The sequence below is a fragment of the Saccoglossus kowalevskii genome, chromosome 11, assembly GCF_978046115.1.
Source record: "Saccoglossus kowalevskii chromosome 11, keSacKowa6.1, whole genome shotgun sequence".
NCBI classification, from domain to species: Eukaryota; Metazoa; Hemichordata; class Enteropneusta; family Harrimaniidae; genus Saccoglossus; species Saccoglossus kowalevskii.
Window position 1 is genome coordinate 13,576,876 of NC_140651.1, and position 27,896 is coordinate 13,604,771.

Consider the following 27,896-nt stretch of genomic DNA (forward strand, 5'->3'; position numbering starts at 1 on the left):
TTATTACCAGTATGTATTGCCTTGTAGTGTGTTATTCATTAAAACATTGTATTCGTGAATTAAATATTTTGTGTTTTGAGTATATTTTATCACACTAGGAAATGACCTCTCCCTCTGGCGTAATTATAGCCTCCCATCACCTTTGCATGATGTACAATGCACGCACGTGTAAGTCTTCACTTTAGCATGATATATTGAAGATAATATTTGGTAATCGTAGTCCTAAATAACTATTAAAAATAGCTAGACGTTTCGAGCAATGGCTCTTTATCGATAGCATAGAAGCAAGTGTGATAACGTACAGGTAGAACATAGGAACGTAAGAACGCGCATGAACTATAAGTTAGAATCACAAAAAATTCCACAATAGAACAAATAACGCGCCTTAGGTAGTGAGCTCAACAAATGAGTTGAACTGTTTGTTAATACCATGGGGTTCTTTAGTTCCAAGGCGGAATATAGTTTCCTCCTCGACACGCCTGAGCTGATTTTCGTTGCCATTGACAACACATACACCAGAAATAGACATATCTGTAATATTATGTCCACTAGAATTAAAATGAAGTGAAACCGGATAATAACGATTTTTCTGTCTAGTTTGCCGTAGATGCTCAGCAAACCGATCACCCAGTCGACGAACTGTAGAACCAATATAAAGTTTCCCGCATCTAATACATGAAATGCAATATACAACATTCATAGTGATACAACTGAACGGATATTTGACCTCAACATCTCCCTTGGGACCAAATATACGATTAGTGTCTGTAATAAAAGGACAAGTATTACACCTAGGACGATTACACGGGACAGAACCATATTTCTCAGGGTCTCCCCTTTCACCCGTATGCACCAATAACCTCCTTAAATTAGTGTCACGGCGCCAGGCAGTAGTAGGCATTAGTGGAAACGTAGAACTTGTCTCCTCACTGGTCTGTAAAATGTGAAAATGTTTGTACATGATGTTTTTAATCCTGACATTTAAAGGATGGTACGTAAGTGCCAAAATTACACGATCCTGATTGTCACGGGAAACCGTAGAACCAATACAATCAGTTCTTGACATTGACACAACCTTGGCCAATGCTTTCCCAGTGACATTACGAGGATAACCCCGTTTTCTGAAATAATCACATAAAATCCTCGCCTGGTTACGGAAATCAGTATCATCGCTGCAAATACGACGTACCCGGAGTAACTGCGAGTAAGGTATGGAGTCCTTCATTCTAGTAGGATGTGATGATTCATACTGTAAATAACAATGTGAATCAGTAGGTTTTGTGTAGATAGATGTAGAAATGCGATCACCATCTACCTTAGTAGAAATATCGAGAAATGGTAGTGTTATTTCTGATATCTTATGTGTGTATTGTATGGCGGGATTAAAGTTCTTCACAAAGTCAATGAACTGTAATAACTCATCCCGACTGCCAGACATGGCACCAAATCCATCATCAATGTACCTGACATAAAATTCAGGTTTAGTGCCTTGAAAGGACGAAAAAATTAACTCCTCTTGATATGACATGAATAAACATGCATAGCTCGGACCAAAACAACTGCCCATAGCCACACCTCGTTTCTGTATATAATGTTTACCATTAAAAGAAAAGCAATTCCCGTTCAAAACTAATTCCGCTAAGCGCACCAACACAAACGTAGGAGGATCCTTAACTGTCCTTTTATTCAGAAAATGCTGTAAAGCCAACAGTCCATCAGTGTGCGGGATAGATGTATAAAGGGATTTTACATCCATAGAAAACAAAAATCTGGGTATATCCGGTGTGAAACGAAATAACTCTAGTTTCCTAAGTTTCACTTTAGCATAAGCGAAGCCGGATCCATTTATTCAAAACAGATTCCAAACCCACGCTCTTCCTTCCCTAAACAGAGTTCGGGGGTACTGTCTAAATATTCAGTACTCGACACTTCATATCACAGGGTGGTTGTGAAATTCCTTCATTAGGGATCAATAACGGCAAAGTTGTATGTAGCATTTCTGCGTCTGTGTGTGACTTGAGCGGTTAGTCTGAAAATTATATAAACCTGCTTGCATTTTGATAATACGTACTGTGGTTTAATATGAAGATTGACCATTAATTGACCCAGTGTTTTTGGGTCTACTGTTGATATTCCCATTGTTAAATAAGTCCGAACGATGGGGATATGTAAATAGTATGTAAATTAGAATCTCTTTTAAATTGAACAGCGAAATCTACGAAACTTACTTTCAATCAGTGAATTTTTACTCTCGAATTTTCTGAGCGAATATACCTATAGGATTACTCTATTTTGTGTTGAGATACTTTATATTAGTAGGTAAGTAATTGCTGATGTTTTATTGACTAACATTTTAGGAAAATATTAAGAGATTGGGTGACATTTATCTTTTAACAGGTGGGTTTACATACAGCCTTTCAACACTGTGCGAATTGCGGGACTTAAAATATTTTTTTTTTCAAAAGATCTATAAGGAACTATTATAGATAAATTTGTCGCCTTGTCATTTTTGTTGTTCAGGGGCAGGATCTTTTAAAATAGGCCACATTTCTTTACCTTGTTTAGCGATGAAATCCAAATATGGCCGACATTGTATCAGTACACGTTGCTTGTTGGTGGTGCATTAGAAAATGACAAGGGGCCTTGGGGGTATTTCTGAATTGAATTCGCCAGACATATTAGACACTACAATAAATTATTTGGTTCTTGTAGCAATAAAGCACAAAACGTGTTAATTATATTTTCTAGCCATTTCTGGGTGTGAGTACGAGTTAGGCAATATTAAGATGGTTTTTACCTTGCGTTTCTCGGAATAGATTGGGTCGCAATTACCGTAGCTATCGCTGAGGAAAAAATTCTCTCACCCTTGGATATTATCGCTGGAGGGATTCACGTCCAAAATTTTGGTTCCCGGATGCCTCTAAGTATCAAAATTTTCTGCCTGAACATTTCGTTTTTAACGAAAGAATTAAATGAGTAGGTAAAAATTACAACAGATTTCACTAACATAAGTGTATAATAATACCCCATGGGCCTGAAGACTAGCCAAGACGGGAAATAAAATGTTGCATTATTGTCGCCATGTTTATTGATCCTTGACTATTCCCTCATCAGAGTGAATTACATCATGAATGTTTTTTCCTCGGGAGTCTGTAATAAAACTGAATTCACGTCCCAATTTCATAAAGGTGTGTTTCATTTAGAGTCTTACTGGTCACTGCGTTTCCCGGAATCGACTTGGTCGCAATTACCGTAGCTGTCGCCAAGGTAAAAATTATTTCATCTTCGGTTATACACAGACAGCTAATACATTTCTAAAATTACTAATTACTAATCCGGAAGGATTCACGTCCCAAATGTTCATAATAATGTAATTTAAATAAATAGAAACCGTAAATTCGTGTAAAATATTCATGTTTGGGACTACATGACAGGGCTGTGCGGCCATCTTCATAGTGTAAAATGTAATCAGCTATTTTATTCGCCCGTAATTTTGAATCCTATTTTTTTAACTGTAAATAAAAAATACTATGGACCCTATGGTATACATGTACATAAAAATGTCACTACAAAATAAATGTTAGTGAATACAATATTTTTATTAAGGTTATATGATGAATTATCTAATTATTATTTCGTGTGCAATGTACACATTATATTAAAGCTTACAAAATATTTGTAGACTATTGTCGAGTAATATGAGGGAGTGCACTAGAAACTAGCTAGGATATGTTATATCCCATTTAACGTATACCAATTTTATAGCTTACAAAATATATTTGTAGGCTATCGTCGAGTAATATGAGGGAGTGCACTAGAAACTAGCTAGGATATGTTATATCCCATTTAACGTATACCAATTTTATAGCTTACAAAATATATTTGTAGGCTATCGTTGAGTAATATGAGGGGGTGCACTAGAAACTAGCTAGGATATGTTATATCCCATTTAACGTATACCAATTTTATAGCTTACAAAATATTTGTAGGCTATCGTCGAGTAATGTGAGGGGGTGCACTAGAAACTAGCTAGGATATGTTACATCCATCCCAGTTAACATATATACATTTTTTCTACCTTATACTAAAATATGAAGTGACACAGATAGGAGATATGTCACATGGTATGGTAAAATAATGCTTTCTTTTGTCCAGGTTATATGATAAATATTTTGAGTGTGTATGAGTTTGCAGTTTATAAACACTACGTGAAATTGCGAAAATACAGATTGTATTCATCAGTAGATTAGCCTGTATTATCAGAAATTCAATAAGAATACAGGGAAATGTAACATTTTATTCATGTAAATACAGTGTGAATACAGGCTGTCTTCACGTGTATTTGCACTCATTTAATACAGGGATAATACACTTCCTTTATTGACCTGCATTCACAGTAAATACATTCCTGTATTTACCTGCATCAGTGTTGTATTTCCTGTGAATAAATGTTGATACAGGAAGTCTATTATTCATGTATTAATTTAGTGTATAGATACAGATTAATACAGGGACTTATCTTCCTGGATTCATACTTGAGCAGCTTAATACATGGAATGCATTCACATTGATTTGTATAAATACAACCCAATTCAAGATTTGTATTTTCATGCATTTATACAAAAGCAGCTTTATTCAAACCCTGTATTTTCGTGGAATCACAAAAATACATGGAATGCATTCACATTGATTTGTATAAATACAACCCAATTCAAGATTTGTATTTTCATGCATTTATACGAAACCAGCTTAATTCAAACCCTGTATTTTCGTGGAATCACAAAAATACATGGAATGCATTCACATTGATTTGTATAAATACAACCAAATTCAAGATCTGTATTTTCGTGAAATTACAAAAATACAGGGAAGCATTTATATAAAATATTGGTTGATGTAGTAATGGTAGCTGCTGTATCACTTTTATAGAGGGCTACTTCATTCATGGTTTCTGGGAAAAGATATTTGAACCATGGGCGTATTCCACAGAGGTGCTGAACCCTCAGTTTAGTTTTTACACAAAGAATTCTGTGAAAGGTATTCATATGCCCACATGATTGGCGCATGCATTCTGAAGTAAGAATGGTGAGGACATTGTTATCTTCTTTAGAGAACTTTATGAAGAAAACAGAATCCATATACAGTCATTTAAAATTATTAGCTGGAGCAATGATAGTGGGGTTATTCCTTGTAACTCATGGGAACAGTGGCCAGCAGTCTCATACATAGATACATACATTCAGCATACACACACAAATCGATATATACCTTAATATAGAAAATACACTATGATTTATTAGTACTCATCACAAAACAATGAAAACGTGTAAACACATAAATGTTTGAAACTTTTGCAAAAAATACTCCATAAATGTTAATAAATAAGACCCCACCCCTCTATCAAAATTGAATGTGTGTGAATCCCCCCCTCAAAAAATAACAATAAATGTGAAAGAATTTCTTAAAACTTGTAAATAATAACATACAATCCTCCCACAGATGTAAATACTATAAGAAATAAAAAAAACTAGACCCCCTTCCCTATGTAAAAATTAAATGTGAAAAATCACCCCCCCCCCCGTAAATGTGAAAAATCTTTTGAACTTGTAAATGATAGCATAACACGTCCCTCGAATGTAAATACTATAAAATAATGCCCTCAAATGAAAATAATAAATAAATGTGAAACATCCATTAAAACTTGTAAATGGTATAACATGTCAGTGTCTCAAATGTAAAAAAAAATGAAAACACTCCCCCACATATAGTTAAAAAGCAACACTATCAAAATTAAACACATGAGGAAACCCCATTCCTCAAAAAAAAAATTATCAACACACACAGCTGGTTGGATATTTTTTTGCTGGTTTTTGCCTTTCTGTAAACACTGTTGAGCAGAGTCTTTTTTTAACCAATCTTTTCATTATGCCTTTGTCATGAAGACGACAATCTAGTGAAGAGGTGAGCTCATTTTTTGGAGCAGCTCTCCATCTTGGTGATTTGAGGAGAGAGCCATCCTCCTGGTCCTCTTCACCGGACATCAATTCAGGGTCCACTTCTTTCCACATGGCTCTCTCCTCTTCATTCTCTAAGACTCTCATGCGTCTCTGCATTGTCTGTAAGAAAACATTCGATGACATAAATACTAATGTAACAATTACAACTTACAGTAAAGTGTCAAGTAGTCAACCAAAATACAATTGTAGTTGTATTACCGATAATCAGCAAAATGTTATTATTACATGAAAACAAATATATAACTGCTGATTATGGTGAAATAGTTAAATCACAATAAATTAATGTGATAAATTATTGAGTGTTGGAGTACACAAATTTATTGTATATTCTAACAATATATTTATAATTTATCACAACATACCTGCCAGCGTAGTAGTGTTTAGACGCTTCGCCATCTTATTTTTGTTTTTTAATGCTGGGTTTTGTCCTTCTCTAGCATGTATTCTCTTATTTTCATAAGCTCTTCGTATAGCGACTAGAAAGAAATTGATAAAGCAACATTACTACAATGCAACTAATATAGAATGAGTTGAATAGTATTCTTCAATAGTAATATATTCAAGTTACTTCATAACTCATTAAAATTCATCAAAAATTTAAACAAGTCATGTCTCTTTGATAGCACATTGAAACACATGGAATTGTGGTTGGGTATCACAATAGAAGACAGGATTTGCATGAAACAGTCAAGGTTGTGTTAGTTTGCGCCATAGGGATACATGTAATTTCAAAGAAATACAACAGTACTGTGACTCAAAGTGAAGATTAAACGAATCAATAATGAATAATTAATATGAATAAAGTGTTCCCGATAGGAATCAACTATTGGAACATCAATGAAAACCACAAAGCAATAACCATATGGTTCACTTCTTGAGTTACAGGTATAATTGTCAACAATAAGCAAAGCAGTAACTGATAATTAAATTTTTACTTACATTGATACTCATTTTCTGAATATTTGTCGTCAAACTTTAATCTTAATTGGTCCATAATCTTTTCTCTTATCTGTCTGTTGTGTTCAGCATTCCAACTATTAACAAAAAACTGAATAAACTAATGCTGATAAAAAAGATAAAATTCCCCAACGATGACAAACCATAGACCCTATAATAATCTATTATATAGTACATGGACGAACATAATATGATACACATGAACCTGTTGAGTCATCTTGTCAACTTCTTTAATTGCACATGTATGCAAAATTATCGATCGAACAGTATTGCTACAAAGTTGACATAAAAAAAATTAATATTTTTTTAATTTGGTTGCCCTTTTTTTGGGTTTTAATCACACACAGTGATTCACAACTGTTTCTTTTCAGTTTGTGTTTATATGTATGGCATGTTACAGACTAAAATATTATGTTTGTGAACTCACCCAGCAATAGCATCAAATGCCAAACTCTGCTCATGTGCACATAATTGCTTGATTCTCATCTATAAAAAAAACACAGAAAACAAGACCAATTACAGCAGTTGGTTATACTAAATCTTAAAGGTAAATGAAATTGACAAATCAGTGTCATGCAGAGCTTAAATAAATATTCATTTTAATTTCTAAATTTGTTTCACAAACCCCAATTCTCCCCACGTCTTTCATTAAACTACACATATTTGCAAAATAATTCAATACAGCATCGGATTGGTTTGTAGCATGTGTAAATGTTTAAGCAACACTTACCGAAAGCTCTGATGGTGTTCTAATTCTTTGTTTTTTTGTTGACTGTGTCTGACATTGTTGTTGCCATTGCTGCTGTTGTTGTAGTATAGAATCTTCAACTTTTTTTTTCCAGATTTTTTAATCTAGACAATATGCAGTCTTTCAAATCTTCTTGCTGTGATGACATGTTGCTGCAAGTTTCCTGGAGAGAATTAAAATTCTCATATATAACTTGAAAGTCTGTAAAGAAACATATATGCAAATTTGTTAATGTGTGTTAAAGTTCTAAACAAAAGAGAATACATCCTGTGAAGAAGCCTATTGTTTGAAACTATTGTGTACTTGACTTTTAATCAGGATCCACAACATATGGTACACAGGATATGCTGAAAAAACAATGCTTTGAGTGTCTATGCCCATACATAAACGAAATATAGGAAAGGTTACTAGCATAGCAAATATATCAGATAAATACACCAACACTGTAGGAAAAGTTAAACGTTATATATTTAATCTTAGAAAAGTGTATTACTGTAAACAGACACTAGTCGAACCAGGATCGGCGCCACAAATAACTAGAAAGGTGCAAATGCGATTGATCGAAATTAACGCACATATAAAACTGAACAATTACCTGCAGTCTGACTATCTTGTGCATACCCCACAGTATTTGAATTCTGTTGTTGAAGTGGCTGTCTTGGCGTTGACCATCTTGGTGGCTGGGTTGTCTGTGCATCTAGGTATAGAGTGGATGTTGAGCATGAGGCTCCTGAGGCTGAACTCAACTAGCCGGGTAAAACGGAGTACTACTATTGAAATCAGATTCGGCAAAACTTGATGAAGTGTTTTCTTCCATAATGTTGTTGAATGCTTCATTAGCATTTAGACGTCTTCTTGAATTCATGTTAGGATGTTGAACTTCGGGTGTAAAGTTGAAGAAGACTGTTCACGTCAACACGGATGAAATGACAAACATAGACTGACCCTTCACTAGTTTGTGTACACGAAAGGTTGTCGTATGGTGGCGCTGTTGTGACTACCTAGCTGTATCATTAAAACGTGTGCCTAATTCTTTTTTTTTTAAGTGTTTGTAAATCCACAATATGCAAATATCGCATATAAAAATTAATTTTCAATCCTTGATGTGCATTTGTTTCAATAACAGCTGAAGACATCAAGTTTACCTCGACTTATGTAAGAATACAGGCCGGACTAGAGGGCCTTTCTATGCCTGTGAGGTCAACAATGTCACACTTGACAATGACAAAAGTTATTCTTGTTTCACGATTATTGTCCCATAAAATATACCATACTGTATTTGAATCACTTTTCCGTTGTCTGCAAAGTTTCAGGCATAATTATAATTTAGTTAGTATTGCTGAAGCACGTCGAAATTAGCATGTCAGAACCACTGTCAAAACAACGCTTATATGAATGCGGCCACTGTTTCAGATGGATGGGAAAGTCCTCGTTTTACAACCACAAGCGTACTTATTTCGAACCTTACGGTTACTGGGCTGATGGAAAAAAGATTGAAGTCGAAACAGGTAAGCATGCTTTTGCACTGTTATGTTTTCCATCAGGAACACCAGTATGATATGCAAGATTTAAATGTCTACACAGACAGAAATTATAAAGTTCTCAGCAGACGGTATTAGTAGGAAATGACATTGTATTGCTTTACAATGATTTTTTTTTTTTTGTGGGAGGGGGGGGGGGTCAATACCACACCAACAATGTATATGTGGCTGATAATAACAAGGTCTTATAGAAAAACACAAAGTGGGATATGATCATATGGCACTGTCATCTTCAAGATACACAAAACTTACAAATAAAAAAAAAATGCTAATAAATTTGCTTGATTTTAAGTTTAAAGGCTGCTCAACACTAATACAACCTAAAATTTGTCCAAATCTCAGTATTTTGTTCACTGAGTCAGTGTATATTTATTTCTGTGCAGAAAACGTGGGTTAACCATACAGTTTCAAAAGAAAAACTAGGGTATCAAATAGCACTGATAGTGTTTTAGAACTTTTTACCAATGGTTCTTATAGCGAAGATTTGTCTTTGTATCACAAATCTTTGCTGGTGACATAGGGGTAATAAAAATATAATATTGTGACTCATGAGCACTTTTTGTTGTCTGAATTTATTTTGAAAATCTAGGTTGTGCATATATATTTAAAATGAAATCAAACATGTTCTATGGGCATGTTTTGAGTGTCGCAAGGTGGCGAAAGTTTTGTCATTAACATGCAGTGTTTTTTGACAAATGGGACACATTTCTGGGCTGTAAATGCGATATCGATAAAAACAAGGAGTAGAATACCACTTTAAAGCTGGATGTGTACTGACATTAGAATTTCAGCTAAAATATTGATGTGAACAAAATGAAGGGTCTTCATACCTTATAATGTAAAAAAAAGATGTAAAATCTGTTTGTGGTAAAAATTATTAGGCCAAAAAAAAATAGATCAGTTTCTGGTCCGAAGTTTCTTAAAAAACAATGCGGTGATACGTTTGTTTTTTTTTCCCTTTTTTTTTTAAAATTGAGTTTTAGAAACAAAACTGGATGAAACTGACTTGTCATACGCTAACACAGACACTATAGAGAGAAATCAAGAAATTCAATCTGCACATGCGTGAACAAGATACAGTGCCACCAACGACAAGCATACTTCACTTTTTTTTTCTTTTTTTCAAATTAAAAAAAAAAAACTTTCGAGAGCGGCCTTTTGAACTGACGACCAGATCTATTTTTTTGTTCTTAGTCAAATATAAAAAGAAAATAAGTCATTGTATTCCATATTATTTTGAAGTAATCACATGCTATACACTGTTGTCCCATTGAACACATTAAAACAGAATTACAAATAAAAATAATTTATTTTAATGATATGTAAACAGGATTATCATGATAAAGTTAAATCACAAAATTTAGTATAAATTAATTGAATGTTTCTTTTATTCAACTCATAATTCTTAGTTTTTTGCAATAAGTTTAGTATTTTATTTAGTTGCAGCTTTACATGAAGTTGAAGTACATCCAGTTCATGTGCCTGATGGCAGTGATGCTGTTGCTGTCCAAATTTTACCAAAAGATGCCCATAACCAGTCATTACAGGAATCAGATGAACAATGTTAGGAACAATGGTGAGATGATTTAACTTATTGATAAAAATTCAGTCCCAAATAAAGGCTCTACAGTATAGAATTTCAGTATGGAGGTCATTAGGCCTGTATGGTTAAACAGGAAGTCTGCCATGCTAAAGGCACTCAAACTATCTTTTGTGTCTATGGCATTGCATTTTTGCACTATTTGACACTGTGCTGCTGTAAGTATTTGGTGTATGACAAAATTGTTTTACAGTCTGAAAAGTTGTTACATGTTGAATGTATGGAGGAAATTCAGTCTGGCCTCCAATATGGATGTCATATGATACTAAAATTTATGTGAAATGGGGCAAGTGAAAGACAGGTATTGATCAATGTTTCATCAAATAAAATAATCCTTATAGATATTGTACTCATTTATATTTTATGGCATCATTTCCAGTTTAATCACTGATGTTGAGGAAGATCACAGTGAATTTGATGCATATTCTAGCTCTGAAGAAAAGAAAGATAGCAATGAAGTAAGTCTATGATTATTGAGGTGTGGCTACATCTTGCAGCACAGGGTAGATGGTTTCCTGGCCTTTGTTTAGTATTTAAGTGATTGTCACTGTTCAGTCATGTAAGCTTTCTACTGTGACATTTGCAAACCGTTACACCAGTTTTTCTCACAACAGAATTGTGATATACGTATGCAATTACTATTCATAATTATCATGTTTAATCATGGTATTTATATTCAAAGCCATTCATGTCAACATTTTCCATGATTGAGTAACCCAAATGCTCCCCAAAACACAATGACAGAACTTTACCAGTCTGAGAGCTGTTTACAACTGCAAATAAAATGGCACACTGCCTAGGTGGGTGAAATAAATGGCACACAGTCATACTTTTAAAAACGCTTCAATCAGTTAAACTTTATTTATGAAATCAAAGATTTTGATCATTATTAGATTAATATAATTTATTGATAAGAGACACATTTTGAATTTTTTTTTTTTTATTCTCAAGTTTTCCTATGACATGGACAATCATTACCAAGCTATGTTTTTTTTTTGTTTTTTTTGAAAAATGAAAGTGTGCCAACTACTAATCCTCCATTGGTTAGGTGTCATTTTATACCCAATGTTAAAAAAGTACACAATAAAAAAAGTAAGAAAGCGTCTCAGGTCATTAAATACAGAACAGAAGAGCACAGGGACTGTGCATTGTAAACGCTTGTCCACTTAACCAATAGATTTGTTGACATGATCACAGCTTGTTGAAAAGTGTATACTTCTCCCCAATGCTCATTAACAGTGTAATTTTATTTTATAGAGATCAAGTAATTATGATAGATGTCAGTCATCAGGAATTGGGCCATCAATCAATAAAGAAAATGTACAAGAGGTCTGGGTAGATGAGGCTGACATCAAGGAAGCCATGCAGTTCAACAACGATGTGCCTGACAATCAACATGCTGATACAACACAAACGGATCATTCTCATTTGATGACTGCAATATTATTGTTTATTCTTTCATGGCAAAAAACCTATGTTGTTTCTGATAGAGGTATTCAGTGCCTTGTGGCATTCATCAAACATCTGCGACTGACAATAGCTACGATCTTTAACATTAATGTGCTGACAAAGTTTGTAAAAATTTTACCAGGCACATTGTTCACTATTAGGAAATTTCTGAGACTTGACAGAGACGCATTCAAGCAATATGTGGTATGTGCTAAATGCCATAGTGTTTATTTATTTGAGGATTGTTTTAAAACCAAGTTTAACGAAGAGAAAGTTTCATTAAAGTGCCAGCATGTTGCCTTTCCACAACATCAACATCGGTCACGTCAAAAGCAATGTGGTGAAGTGTTACTCAAAAAGGTAAAAGGACAAAATGGTCGAGAGTACAGTACTTGTATCCCAAGAAAGTTTATTGTTATAGAAGTCTAGTTACATCCCTGGAAATGTTTGTTAGAAGACCCGGATTTACAACTGCATGCAACAAGTGGAGAGCAAGACAACCAGGAGAAAACATTTTGAATGACATCTATGACGGGAAAGTGTGGAAAGACTTTTTCAATGAAGGATATTTTAAAAGTAAATTTCACTTGAGTCTTACATTGAATGTGTACTGGTTATTGTACCATCAGCCCCTGTATTTCAGTAATAAAATGTGTAAAAATTGCAGATGTTTTGTGTCACAAAAGAAAAGTTACTGTATGTGGCGTCATAAAATGCATTATAGGGCATACTATTTCAGCGTCTTGGATTTTCTTTGATAACAGCTGTGAGAGAGCGAATACATTTTTCAGATTTTGTATATAATTGTTTATTATTTTATATGCTGGTCTGCTCTACATAATCATACTTGTTTACGCAGAATGTGATTTTTAAAAGTTTACCTTGGACTATAATCACCCATGCCAGCAGTCTCACTGAAATTATTTACATATGCTTCTATTGGTAATACGCTTCTAATATGCAAATTTTTTTCTGTTCATGTGCTTTAAAATGTGTTCTTAATAAATCATTTTGTTTTGCAAAACAGAGTACCATGTTTCAGGTGTTATTTTTTGATATGCACTTCCCATTTGATTGAATAAGGTACTGCATGTGCTTTATTGCTATGGTAAACCTGCCAGTCTGTATTTTTATTAATATTTGGCGAAATGTTTGAGGTCCACCTTTACCAGAGATGTAACTTTTTAAATAATTACTATGTATTCTGTGTTTCAAAATATTTTGTTTAAATGAAAATTTTGTGAATTTCTGTTGATTTTAAGTGTTTGCATTGTACACGTATACAGCACTGGTCAATATGCATCTTGAACTTCAACACAAAAGGTTCTACCAACCATTGAGTTTGTGCCAAAAAACTTGATTTGGTTCATTTTAACTTGAAATTAAAATGTTTTCTGCTGCACAATGCCCCCCCCCCCATTCCATTCATGAAAGTATCTTACAATGCAATGTTTGTTAGAAGCATTCATGACAAAGTAGACTAGCCCAGCTGTGATGACTTTTTTTCATTTAAATGATAATAAAAAAATTGGAAAAAATAATTTTGCAAAATTTTGCGGTTAAAGGGGATTTTGCGGTAACACCTCCGTTTCGCTATTTTTTTTTCTTAATTTTAAATTTAAAAAAAAATTATTCGCCCAGACTGCCAGTCTAATAACAAAGCAACGTTACATCCCCTAAACATGGCTGCCAGTATGTAGCCTTGCACAAATATAGTTACCATAAATGCTTTAATGTCCAATTCCCAATCAAGTATGGCAAAACTTGCAGGAAAGCAAAACAAGGTTTGGACTACATATACAGTGAAACTAATTGCCCAGGAGTAAATAACAACCTGTCAAATTTGTACTTTGTTATCACGCAATAATGCATTGCATGGGCGAGTTTGAATTGGGGGTGTTGTGTCGTTTTGAATAAGGAAATTGTTATTTCTTGGTATACCCTAGGGGTCATAACAACATATAAATACCCGAGGTGAGATGTGTACTTGTAGTTTTTCAGTATAGTTCAAAACATGTCTTCAAATTTCTCAGCATGTACAGAAACAGATAGCCCCGTTAAGATCAATTCCATATGTCGACGATGTATCTGCACCCCCTCTGTGTAAACCCACCAGTCCGTCAAATCAAATCAAATCCCCTAACTAGTAGAATTATGTGCCAGTATGTCAGTATATTTAATTAGATGCATATGTATTTACTTGTATTTGGCTAATACAAGTAAATACACACCGTAGAAATAAATGGTAAATACATCAGAAATAAACCATGTATTTATAGTAAGTATTTACCTGTATTCACAATGTAATCACCATGTATTTACAAGAGTGCAATTACAGGTGAATAAAGGTATGAATACAGGAAATGTATTTCCGTTTCCTGTTTTCATGTGTATCACCCTGTATTTACCAAAAATACAGGCTTTAATAAATGTCTGTACTTAACAATATTTTCGCTATTTCACATAGTGAAAATTGTAAACAAATTCCTTTTTATCCCCCCCACAGCAGTATTAATTCTTCTCTTTTATTTATAGAATAGATAGATAGATATTTTATTTGACACTAATTGATGTACATAAAAAATACATTAACTATGGTAAAAAATAACAAAACCATGTAATAGAAAAAAATAAATAGAGATATATAATTGCATAATGATATTATGGAGAAAATGCTTGTTTCTTATATAAAGTAAAAATCCATGGATAAATTTTCCCAAACTATTAGCAATAAAACCATCACCTAAGCTCATAAGACAACTAAACTTGTATTAGTTTTCTCATTTACAATGTAATATAATATAATGTAGTATACTAAGGTTTGATTTAGGATTTGGAAGGGTATAGAATGTTTTTGTATAAACATGTTTTTATTTTTTGTTTGGTTGAGGGAAAAATTACCAAAAATTGAATAAATATTTATCAGGATAAAATTGTATGTCCTTTCAAATAATAGCTTGTATTTCCGTGAAATTTTGTAACTTTCTTTTTTCTTAGTTTTGTCAAACAAAGCATAGATACAGTTGGTCTCTAACCTGGAGAGACTTTGGCAGCCTGTGGTTGGTTGGCTCAGTTTATTCTGATTCATTTCTTAACTGGTTTTGTTGTCTGGTTATTGTATTATTTTTCTTTACTTCTGTTTAAAATAAATTGTCATTTGGAGAAAGAAATTTTTTTTAATTCTTACTACAACTATTTGTCACTTTTAAGGTGATTAAGACAAAGTTTTATGTACATTATGTCTTTGAAGCTGAATATGTGAGTCCAGCATTTGTTTCAAAGGCCAAATGGTGTACTGTTACCAATAACCATATACAAATCAGCTGAGTGTAGAGCCTTCTCTTGTATTTGGATTCTGGTCAGTGTCCGTTTGTTTTCATTAAAGTCATATATATCATGTCGAAAGTCGAAATACAGTGGGAAATCCATGGTAAAAAATACCACAAGGGGCCAGATTGATCAGTTTTTGTAAAAGATAGGAGTTCTCAGTACATTTTACAGAAAACACAACAAGTTCTCCCAGAGTCATTACAAACAGTCAAAGAAATATTTCAAATGCAGCGAGAGTTAAAAAAACAAGCATGCGAACTTTATATCTAGCAAAATCTCAACCATTGGTAGTTTAGCTCAATTAGAGAATGATACCAGCTTATTTTTGCGTTTAGTCAGTGTTTATTGCAACAAGCAGTTTAATAGTGAATTTTCAAAATATTATTCAGGACCTGAAAATCTTTTCAAAACATTGAAAACAGATTTTACACAAATTAATAACAAAGAATTACATGAAATGTGGATTAATTGCATAAGAATCAGTATTCAACCACGTATTAGAAATGGGGATGAATACTCAATCCAACTGCTTTAGCTTTTCATTGGCTTAGGTCTTGCTTTATTTCAATAAGAATATGGCTGAAGTACAAGCTACAGTAAATTTATATACAAGAGATTGCAATTGTAAAACCGGGTGCAAAAATAAACGTTGCAAGTGAAAAAACGCGAAAACAAATTGTGCGTTCCTGGGTGTCACTGTAAATATTGTATAAATACATGTAGTGATGATGCAATGCTTAGTGAGAGAGATGAAACAACAAATGACAGCTTGCAATTGCTGGCAAAAGAGATGACTGTTGATTCAGATGATGACGAAGTAGAAATTGTATCAGAAAATAATGAAGAGTATGATCTTGATGAGGAAAATGTAGTAGAACTTGAAGTGTACAACTCACAAGAAGCTATAAGCAGCGATGACATCAATGATGATACAAAAAATCAAGGATATGCAAGATATAAGAATGACAGAAGCATACTCTAATATATGTTATGGAAATATATTACTACTACTACTACATGTTTTAATTTAGAAAAAAAATTCAAAAAAAAATATTAATGGTGATGAAACATGATACCATGATGGTAGTCTGTACATGTAGTGGACAAATGTTTTTATTTTAGTTTGGATGATGTCATGATGGTAGTCTATACATGTAGTGGACAAATGTTTTTATTTTAATTTGGATGATGTCATGATGGTAGTCTATACATGTAGTGGACAAATGTTTTATTTTAATTTGGATGATGTCATGATGGTAGTCTGTACATCAAGTGAAAAATGTTTTTATTTTACTTTGGATGATGTCATGATGGTAGTCTGTACATGTAGTGGACAAATGTTTTTATTTTAATTTGGATGATGTCATGATGGTTGTCTGTACATGTAGTGGAAAATGTTTTTATTTTAATTTGGATGATGTCATGATGGTATTCTGTACATGTAGTGGACAAATGTTTTTATTTCAATTTGAATCATGTCACGATGGTATTCTGTACATGTAGTGGACAAATGTTTTTATTTCAATTTGAATCATGTCATGATGGTAGTCTGTAATGTAGTGGACAAATGTTTTTATTTTAATTTGGATGATGTCATGATGGTTGTCTGTACATGTAGTGGAAAATGTTTTTATTTTAATTTGGATGATGTCATGATGGTATTCTGTACATGTAGTGGACAAATGTTTTTATTTCAATTTGAATCATGTCATGATGGTAGTCTGTAATGTAGTGGACAAATGTTTTTATTTTAATTTGGATGATGTCATGATGGTAGTCTGTACATCTAGTGGACAAATGTTTTTATTTTAATTTGGATGATGTCAAGATGGTAGTCTGTACATGTAGTGGACAAATGTTTTTATTTTAATTTGGATGATGTCATGATGGTTTAATTTAGAAAAAAAATTCAAAACAAAATATTAATGGTGATGAAACATGATGCCATGATGGTATTCTGTACATGTAGTGGACAAATATTTTTATTTCAATTTGAATCATGTCATGATGGTATTCTGTACATGTAGTGGACAAATGTTTTTATTTCAATTTGAATCATGTCATGATGGTAGTCTGTACACCTAGTGGACAAATGTTTTTATTTTAATTTGGATGATGTCATGATGGTAGTCTGTACATGTAGTGGACAAATGTTTTTATTTTAATTTGAATGATGTCATGATGGTAGTCTGTACATGTAGTGGACAAATGTTTTTATTTTAATTTGGATGATGTCATGATGGTAGTCTGTACATGTAGTGGACAAATGTTTTTATTTTAATTTGAATCATGTCATGATGGTAGTCTGTACATGTAGTGGACAAATGTTTTTATTTTAATTTGAATGATGTCATGATGCAAAAATGATAAAGGCTTCACACAAAGTAGGTCATCTATAAATATATTTGTTCCATTAATTAGAGCCATATCATTATCACGCTTCAACACTGTACGGTTTCCAGTGCTTCCGTTCTAGAAACAAGAAATTTGGCAACATTTCAATGGGAAAAATATAGTTTCTGTTCGCCACCTATATCATCCCATGGAGGTAAAAAAAGACTTTTACCTCCATGATCATCCCTAGTTGGGCCCAATATTGCCATCTATTTAAACTGTGGCATGTTCGTAACTCTCCGAGTCAACACACTACCGGTATGCATTCTTTTCTATCGTATGCTTAATACATCCAATAAATCATTCATAGAAAGTTGCTACACAATAAACACATTAACATTTACCTTTACGCTAAACGCATTCCTGCATTGCAACGGTGTTAATTTACGTTTTGACTTCATATTGTATTTTGGGTGCAACAAGACAACAATTAATAGGTCAGTGAGCAAACTCTGACCCCCACCTTTCAGGCTTTACGACGTCAAAAGTTATGCTCAAACATCACTAAGTTGTACAGTGGCCCACAGGTGACAGTATGTGTTTAATTCATCGTGGCTAAATTCGCGACAAAACTTTAATACTTCACGGCAAGATTCCACTGCTGTAGTCGTCGGGGTTTTCATCGACATTGGGGAACTCAACAATCGTAGATTAGCTTCATAAGTTGGGGGGGGGGGGGGGGCTAGAGTTACACACATGAATCGTTCACATGCGGTAATGTCGTACACAGTGAAGATATACAGATATCCCAGTATGCAACGCTTAATAAGCTTATTCTTAATATACAGTAGAATTAATCTACGACTGATCTGATCCACGACTGATCTAATCACTAACACTAAACGAGTCCAGGATGATGACTTAATCATAGTGGCAAATAAAACTGGAGGGTTCGCTGACAGTCGGTGACCGCCCTATGTTCCGAAATCCCTGTGTTCCGAAATCCAATGTAAATGGTTCCTGTATCGAGTGTTCCGACACTCAAGGCAATTTTCTCCTGAATAAGCGCCATTTGATGACCGCATTGTACGTAAAACATTAACGTTAAATGTTACAGTTTGTAATACAGTTAACGACGATCCAGATAATCGCATATACGTCTTATGTTACTATTGATTAACATGTCTTCTTTGTGCAATTGGGTCACGGTGTTTTTTATAATTAAACTTCGTACATATTTGCCCTGGAACAATACACAGACCTAACTAGTGCTGGGTTGAAATCTATGAATAATAATTACTTAGTTTGCATATTAATTGCCTAATTTTCTGCCTCTACCTCAAAAACCAATTGTTGCATTTCAATAAAACTTTGTATAATGAAGTTCCTGGGAACAATGATAAAGACCTAATTTATTTGGGATTGAAATTCTAGCTTAATTTGGAAAATGTGCATAATCATCACATTTCATTGAAATTTGGTTCATAGAGGCTCTGGGATAATCAACAGACACTATAAGTTTAATGTTTAAAAACATGTCTATTGATTATCTAATTATTATTAGCAAATTTCTGGTGTCAAAAAATCAGATTTAAACTTGTCGTGCTGTTGAATAAATTAGACCGAAAACCACAGATGTAAAATGTTTTTTACTGTAAGTTTTTCTCATGTTGATTATTTTTTAGTAAAGCCTGCCGTGAAATGCAATTACACTGACGACTGTTAGCTTTGACGTATCTTAATTCAGAAAATAAATTGGCAATAAAAGTATATAGTTCACTGGTATATTCTTTTTGTGAATGTTTTTTTTTTATTTATTTTAGCGCTGAAAATGTATGTACCCATAGAAGTAGTATCGCTCATTAAAATGTCAATGATAGCGTCAATGTTGATTGAAGATATGCAAATGAGTCCATGGCTGGCTAACTGCATGACTCTGTGCCATCACACAACGCGCTGATTCACAGTCTCTTATTCGTGGAATTTTGCACGATCACATGCTTCTAGTTTGCGCGCTGGTCAGTGGGCTACTTTTGGCTACATTTAATGTGAGAGCAGGTGTTTCCTATTGAAGTGTTTCCAAACTTCAATGTTCGGCTGTTTTGTCTAGCCTGCTTGTAGGTAACACGGCAATCAATAATTAATGATATGCAGTCATGGAATTCTTTATGTTAGGCAGGCCCGTAGCCAGCACTTTTGAATAGGGGATTTGAAAACAACAATAATATACTTGATGTGAAACGTGTGAATTTTATAATATTCAAAAAGTGTCTTTGAGCTCTGTTACAGACATTTTTATATTCTCGGTTTTAAATTCAATTTGTTTACATTGTGTTACGTTGATAAGTTCTTTCACATAACATCTTTGAACTATTTTCCCATTTTAGAGAAGGGGTCCTCAGCCATTCCCCACCCACAGACAAACACATCCACAACCTAGATTCACTACGGCGAAAATTGTACACAAAAAAGACAAGACTGTACGTATCTTAGCAATACTGTCTAAGCATTTTAAGGTAGAATGCTACTCACGAGATTTTTCGCTCTTCACAGATGCTAGCGCACATAATATAATGGGTAGAAAAGTGCATAGCAGGTGTTTTAAACAATACAACATCCATGTAAACATGTGGTACTAAGTTAAGCTGAATTCATGTTCATCTCGTCGCTTGAAAACTTTTGAAAGATACAGAGCTAGTTGATACATGGTGTGGCAGTTTGTTTAGCGACGAAGTTAGCCCAGACTGTCAGTATTTGCATAATTGCATAGGATTATTGACAAAAGATCAGCCCTTAGATCATTATAAAATGGACATAAAAAAACAAAGTGAATTTTCATTTTCTACCATGCTAAATTCAAACGCATAACAGCAAAAACTAAAATATTAAAACATTGGTCTAACTGTATTTTTTGTGTGTCTGCCTAATTCAACATTATGTTTATGTCCAAAACAGCGAAAACTCGTCAGTATATTATTAGTCTATTATTGCTTGCCAATAAATCTCTCAGGTTATAATACTACTTTGATTAATACCTGGATGATTGTGAAATTGAGGCATGCCATTCTTGCTGACAACATTTTATTTATTCTTTGAGTAAATATCTCTAAGAAATTTGTAGTATCTCCAAATTGTTTTTCAAACCAGACAATGCTAAAATCATATTTGAACAGGAGATTTTTATGTGGGTTCCCCAAGTAAGTCTGCTGGTCTTGTCTAATCGTTTAAGCATGAGAGTTTAGGGGTTCCAGCTATTTTTACTTCAAGTAATTTTAACCAATATGAGATACAACGCTTGAAATAACCACAGCATATTAGCAGCCTTCCACATTCGTCCAACATCGCTACATTGTTTGTACAACTATTAACGCTAAGGAGATATCTGCAAAATGTTTTCTGTACCCTCTCGATTTCCGATTTTTCGAACCCCATATCGCTACCATAACAAATAGCTGGCACAATGATTGCATCAAACAAATTAAATGCACTGACCAATGGCATACCACCAAGATTTTTACAGTATGTAATTTTTTTGGTTCACTGTAAATCTGATTTTAGACGGCATATGGTGGCAGTTTAGCAGCGGTATCAATAGATGTCACACTTTACCCACAATCCTATGCTGGAGAAACAAGATGGCGGACTACATAATACTGAAAGTTGAATATCTAGAGAATGAAAAATGATATAAAAAATTGTAAATTGCATTCTCTTACATTTGTAGGGCTCTTACATTATGTTGTTTGCCTTGAATTCCCCATTAATGTCAATCTTTGGCCATCTGCTGCTTCAAAAATAAATTGACCCCTTAATTCACAACAAATTTCCTTACAGTGGAATATAATCTATAGGCGTCTCCCGACTCTGCATACTCATTTCCAGGACTTACAGTTCATAAAATATTATGGAAGTAACCGTGCACTATTTTATGTTTGTGTTGTTAAACGCATGTAAATAATTCAATTAATAAATTGGAATATTCCACGTATAATTTATGCATAAAATATGTCCAGTTTTCAGGATTGCAGGACTTTCTCTGATAATTAAAGAACCACCCAATAGCATTCAATACAACTTCATAGTGATTGTGAGATAATCCCCACGTTTTGCGTAACAATAAGCCATTGTTTATTTATTCTATTTATTATTGTATAAATCTCTAAACTATGAATCAATTTGATTGCCCGCTTTACTTTCTTGAATTCTATATTGATATTACATATGTTACATTCATATGTACTATTATTATATTTGCTATATAGTTGAAAATAACATAGTTTATCATTACTGACTATTGTGCTATGTTATCTGCAAATCAAGGTTCAAAGCACTAAGGACTATCAGAACGTGATGTTCCCTGAATATGGTTCTCTGAGACAATATCATTTCTGTTACAATGGGTTTATTTGCCAGAGGATATAACATTCGTGACGCACCCGGCTTTTATTCGTGTTTGATTTCTTCCAAATGTTACACAGCAATGATTTGTGTACCTACAAAGCAATGGAATAGTCCAAGTACCTCTCGTACCTGTGGCACACATCAAAGGCATACCACGTCACGTAAACGGGTCGTTTATGAAAGTGTCTGGAGATGCTGCAAAGTCCCTCGGCAATTGTCTACTAGGTACGGGAGTTAGGTGTATGTTACAGTCTCCATTGTATGTAAATATCTTGCGCCCACTGTAAGCAATGCCTCATTCAAAATCAGAAAGCACGGGTATCATGAATGCATTTAGTTTGGCGAAACCAAAGCAAATCGGAAGGTACACAATTTAAATTTAAATTTGATGCACAATATTTACCAATGAAATATTCTACTTTCACATTATTTGTTTTTTGAAAAATGTGCTTTTTCGATAGGATTTTTCGTTTTTTGTTCAAATTGGAGACAAACATTATTTAAGTTGAAATACATGTCCTTGATGATTTGTTCCATGTTCGAATCCAAAATGACCAATTGGCAGCCATCTTGTTTTTTCAAAATGTATTGTTGACATGTTTTTTTTCCTTCAAATTATACATGTTATGATACATGTCCATGACAATGGCGGTGCTGTACGCAAACTTGTATATTTTGAGGTCGTTTTCTTAGTGCGCTGCTTTTCTAATTACGCAAATTTGTTTACAATGTTGTACCGGCTCTAAAAATTTCAACATTGTAATATATCGCTTTCATAATAATTACGCAAAGTCAGTTATTTAATATTGGACACAGATGAAGTTTCGTCCGCGAACGATACAATGTGGTATAGATTTGAAGAGTAGTGCGGAATTTAAAAATAGTTAGTACCCGTTGTATCCCCAAACTATATCACTCAAAACCACTATTTCGATCACTCCTGTGCAAGTGACCAGTGTTTGGACGACCGGTCGGTGTTTTCAATGAGTGGGTGAGAGAACAATTACGATAAAAATGCGCTCGTTTTCCGGTCGGAAAATACAGTGCGGTCGGAAATTAAGCGATAAGCGGTCGATTAAAAGTGGGAAGTTGGGCGAAATGATTACTGTAGTTCAAGTGATATTAGCGTATTTCTAATTTAGTTTTTAACCCAAACAATATTTATTTACTCACTGTTTACTATAGCTAGAGCGCTGTACGTGTCTTCATTTTCAGGTTAGTTCTTCTGCCGATTTCTGGCAACAATAATGTGATTTTTTATTTGGGATTTCAAGAAACTTAACATGAATCGTTATGGCATTCATAGCACAACACCTCACCATGTTTCAACTTTTAAGTAGTCAATTAACAAGGTCTTTCATAGTAGCATTTCTATGAGATTGACATACTAGCATGAACGGGTTCAATTGTCAGTGTTCACTGATGACGTCATTTGACTGGCCCTCTAGAGGCGAAATGACGCCAGGAAAAGCGGACGTTTGTCATCTGCTTCACAGCCCGTTTTATACCCGATATTTAGGGCATTTCGCAGCACATACAAGTTGTTTTTATCGACAGAATTCATTCATGGATCTCAGATTTCATGTACAGAGTGTCAAAAGCCACACCTCTGTTCCCCTTTAATGCATCTAATTTCTGTTGATACTCTTTTGGTTGGTACGACCGACTTTGTATTTTGCATGAATAACATTTCCTCCTAATTCAAACGGGGACTATGTCATTCACAATGACTTGTTAATATGTAGGCTGCATGCCAGCACAGCCACCATACCAACAAAAGTTTCCCCAGCTTGGGGCAAATACACCCCTGTGAAGAAAATTCTACAATCATACTATAAAACCTACACTAAAAAGATAAAAATTATAACAAAGAAAGCCAAATATACTGTGAAAGGAAGGGTGGGTGTTTAAAAAAGTTCTGCCTTGTAGCCAAACATTGCAGTGAAATGATAAAGAAGAACCATAGGTAACTGGTTGTACCTTTATAGTAGAAAGGTGCTAGATCAAATAATATTATTAACTAGTACTGTCGGCCTTAATTGCTCTTACATTGGATAATCATGACCTAAGATAGTTACATTTTAAAGATTACATTTGAATAATCAGGGTATTAAGTAGTAAATCAGTTAAGTGTAAGCGTTACATTTGCTTATTAAGTACAATCTGTATGTAAACAAACAGTGGCTATTGGTATTGTAATCACATACTAGTATATCATACATATTACACTTGCAATAAATATGTGTGTTTTAACAGTACAAGTACTCGTACATAATATTATTTTCCCCAGTGGTGAATTGCTAGTCGCCAAAGAACTTTTTGTTCCATTAACTTGTTTTTTTTCTCTCAGATCTGGTGTATAGTACCGGCTGGAAACTTTCATTTCCACTGTCTGATGTTTCATTATTAGAATCATCAAACAGTGGGTCCTCATCATAGCTCTGAATATAACTTCAGTGTTTAACATGTCATTCAATGTAAATACAACTGCTGAATGAGTAATAAGAATAGGTGTTTGTTGAGGCAACACAGTCAATCAGACTGTGCATAACATCTCGGCTACGTTTACTGTGGTGCCATGAGACTTGCATTGGACAAAAAATAGACCATTTTCCGTTCACTGCGAGAATCACGCGTTATGCGTGAAATCGAACGTAAAAACAGGACAAACAAAGGTCGTAGTGGCGTCAAACATCGCGTGGGATTCGACAAACGCGAAGTATTTTGGGGAACATTTCCATGCTTAATAATGTGCTGTCCACATTTGATTATAGGCAATTTTGATTAAATAAGGGTATTCGGAAGCAATATTCCTCTGTCGAAGATCGGCCGGTCGATGTGAGTTACGAAATAAAGAAATTCTAGTTCAAAATCAAATCGTTCGATTTTTGCATCAGACGTTCGACGCGCGTTTTTCATACATCTCGCGAGATCTCGCAATTGTACGGAAAATCCCCTATTGCGGCCTGCCCCCTTATGCCTGCAAGATTACTGTAACCCTCCCTTCACCACTTGCACAAAAATCACTGACCCCCCCCCAAGAAAACACAGACCTGCCCCTTCTCTACTTTCTGTCCAGTTCCTAAGTGATAAATTGTCTTCATTACTTCCATAAACAAAAAATATTTTGTGATAAATTTAAGTATTTTGTCAATGTGAATCTATTGTTGATATATATCGCGATATTTAGACAATTTAATTATCGTCTAGAGCTAGAAAACACAGCTACATATTAATTAGAATATCTAAGTATCATCTAGAGCTATAACGAACAGTTATACATATTGACGGGAGTTTTGGTGACATTATTTTGAGAAGCTATTGCTGCTAAATATCGCGATATTTAGACCAAATGAATATCATCTAGAGCTATACCACACAGATACACGTCTTGTTAAAGTATATTGAGAAGCTATTGCTGCTACATATCGCGATATTTAGACAATCTAAATATCGCTACAGCTATACCACACAGCTATACACATAAACTGCATGTTGTTAAAATTATTTTGTGAAGGTATTGCTAACCCAATATTTTAATATTTAGACACTATAAATATCATCTAGAGCTATACCACACAGATACACGTCTTGTTAAAGTATATTGAGAAGCTATTGCTGCTACATATCGCGATATTTAGACAATCTAAATATCGCTACAGCTATACCACACAGCTATACACATAAACTGCATGTTGTTAAAATTATTTTGAGAAAGTATTGCTAACCCAATATTTTAATATTTAGACACTCTAAATATCATCTAGAGCTATAATACACAGCTAGACATGAACGTGGTCTTGCTATATTTATTTTGTGAAGCTATTGCTGCTTTATATCACGATATTTAGACAATCCATCACCCAAAGCAGGAAAAAACAGCTACACATAACGGAGGTCCTATTAAAGCATTTTGTGAAGCTATTGCTGCTATATATCTAAATATCACATATAGCTATAACGCACAGATATAAATAGGGGTATTATAAAAAGTATTTTTGAATCTATTGCCGGTATATATTGCGATATTTAGATAATTTAAATATAGCTAGAACGCACAAATATACATAAATAGGGGGTATTATAAAAAAGTATTTTTGAATCTATTGCCGGTATATATCGCGATATTTAGATAATTTAAATATAGCTAGAACGTACAGATATACATAAATAAGGGGTATTATAAAAAGTATTTTTGAATCTATTGTCAGTATATAGATCGCGATATTTAGATAATTTAAATATAGCTAGAACGCACAGATATACATAAATAAGGGGTATTATAAAAAGTATTTTTGAATCTATTGTCAGTATATATATCGCGATATTTAGATAATTTAAATATAGCTAGAACGCACAGATATACATAAATACGGGGTATTATAAAAAGTATTTTTGAATCTATTGTCAGTATATATATCGCGATATTTAGATAATTTAAATATAGCTAGAACGCACAGATATACATAAATAAGGGGTATTATAAAAAGTATTTTTGAATCTATTGTCAGTATATATCGCGATATTTAGATAATTTAAATATAGCTAGAACGCACAGATATACATAAATACGGGGTATTATAAAAAAGTATTTTTGAATCTATTGTCAGTATATATCGCGATATTTAGATAATTTAAATATAGCTATAACGCACAGATATACATAAATAGGGGTATTATAAAAAGTATTTTTGAATCTATTGTCGGTATATATATCGCGATATTTAGATAATTTAAATATAGCTAGAACGTACAGATATACATAAATACGGGGTATTATAAAAAGTATTTTTGAATCTATTGTCGGTATATATATCGCGATATTTAGATAATTTAAATATAGCTAGAACGCACAGATATACATAAATACGGGGTATTATAAAAGGTATTTTTGAATCTATTGTCAGTATATATCGCGATATTTAGATAATTTAAATATAGCTAGAACGTACAGATATACATAAATAGGGGGTATTATAAAAAGTATTTTTGAATTTATTGTCGGTATATATCGCGATATTTAGATAATTTAAATAAAGCTATAACGCACAGATATACATAAATACGGGGTATTATAAAAAGTATTTTTGAATCTATTGTCGGTATATATATCGCGATATTTAGATAATTTAAATAAAGCTATAACGCACAGATATACATAAATACGGGGTATTATAAAAAGTATTTTTGAATCTATTGCCGGTATATAACGCGATATTTAGATAATTTAAATATAGCTAGAACGCACAGATATACATAAATATGGGGTATTATAAAAAGTATTTTTGAATCTATTGTCAGTATATATCGCGATATTTAGATAATTTAAATATAGCTAGAACGCACAGATATACATAAATAGGGGTATTATAAAAAGTATTTTTGAATCTATTGCCGGTACATATCGCGATATTTGGATACTTATCTTCTATCACTGGGGTGCACATCTACATATGAACGGGGGTCTGGATAACATTATTTTGTGAAGCTATTTCTGCTATTAATATCATCCGGCCCAG

General features: G+C 33.6%; 2 protein-coding genes across 2 annotated transcripts; one reads left to right on the plus strand and one right to left on the minus strand.

Moving 5' to 3' along the window:
* Window positions 1–5,273: 5,273 nt before the first annotated feature.
* Window positions 5,274–8,674, minus strand: LOC146736212 (uncharacterized). The gene is made up of 6 exons (XM_085505415.1): window positions 8,318–8,674; window positions 7,705–7,923; window positions 7,402–7,460; window positions 6,957–7,051; window positions 6,380–6,493; window positions 5,274–6,116 (listed from the first exon to the last, which is right to left on the minus strand). The coding sequence occupies exons 3-6, from the start codon at window positions 7,458–7,460 to the stop codon at window positions 6,082–6,084; spliced, it is 303 nt and encodes a 100-aa protein (XP_085361541.1). The 5' UTR covers window positions 7,705–7,923; window positions 8,318–8,674; the 3' UTR covers window positions 5,274–6,081.
* Window positions 8,675–9,082: 408 nt separating this feature from the next.
* Window positions 9,083–13,548, plus strand: LOC144345082 (uncharacterized). Its single transcript, XM_085505546.1, has 4 exons — window positions 9,083–9,230; window positions 10,710–10,800; window positions 11,243–11,321; window positions 12,121–13,548. The coding sequence occupies exons 1-4, from the start codon at window positions 9,083–9,085 to the stop codon at window positions 12,739–12,741; spliced, it is 939 nt and encodes a 312-aa protein (XP_085361672.1). The 3' UTR covers window positions 12,742–13,548.
* Window positions 13,549–27,896: the final 14,348 nt, after the last annotated feature.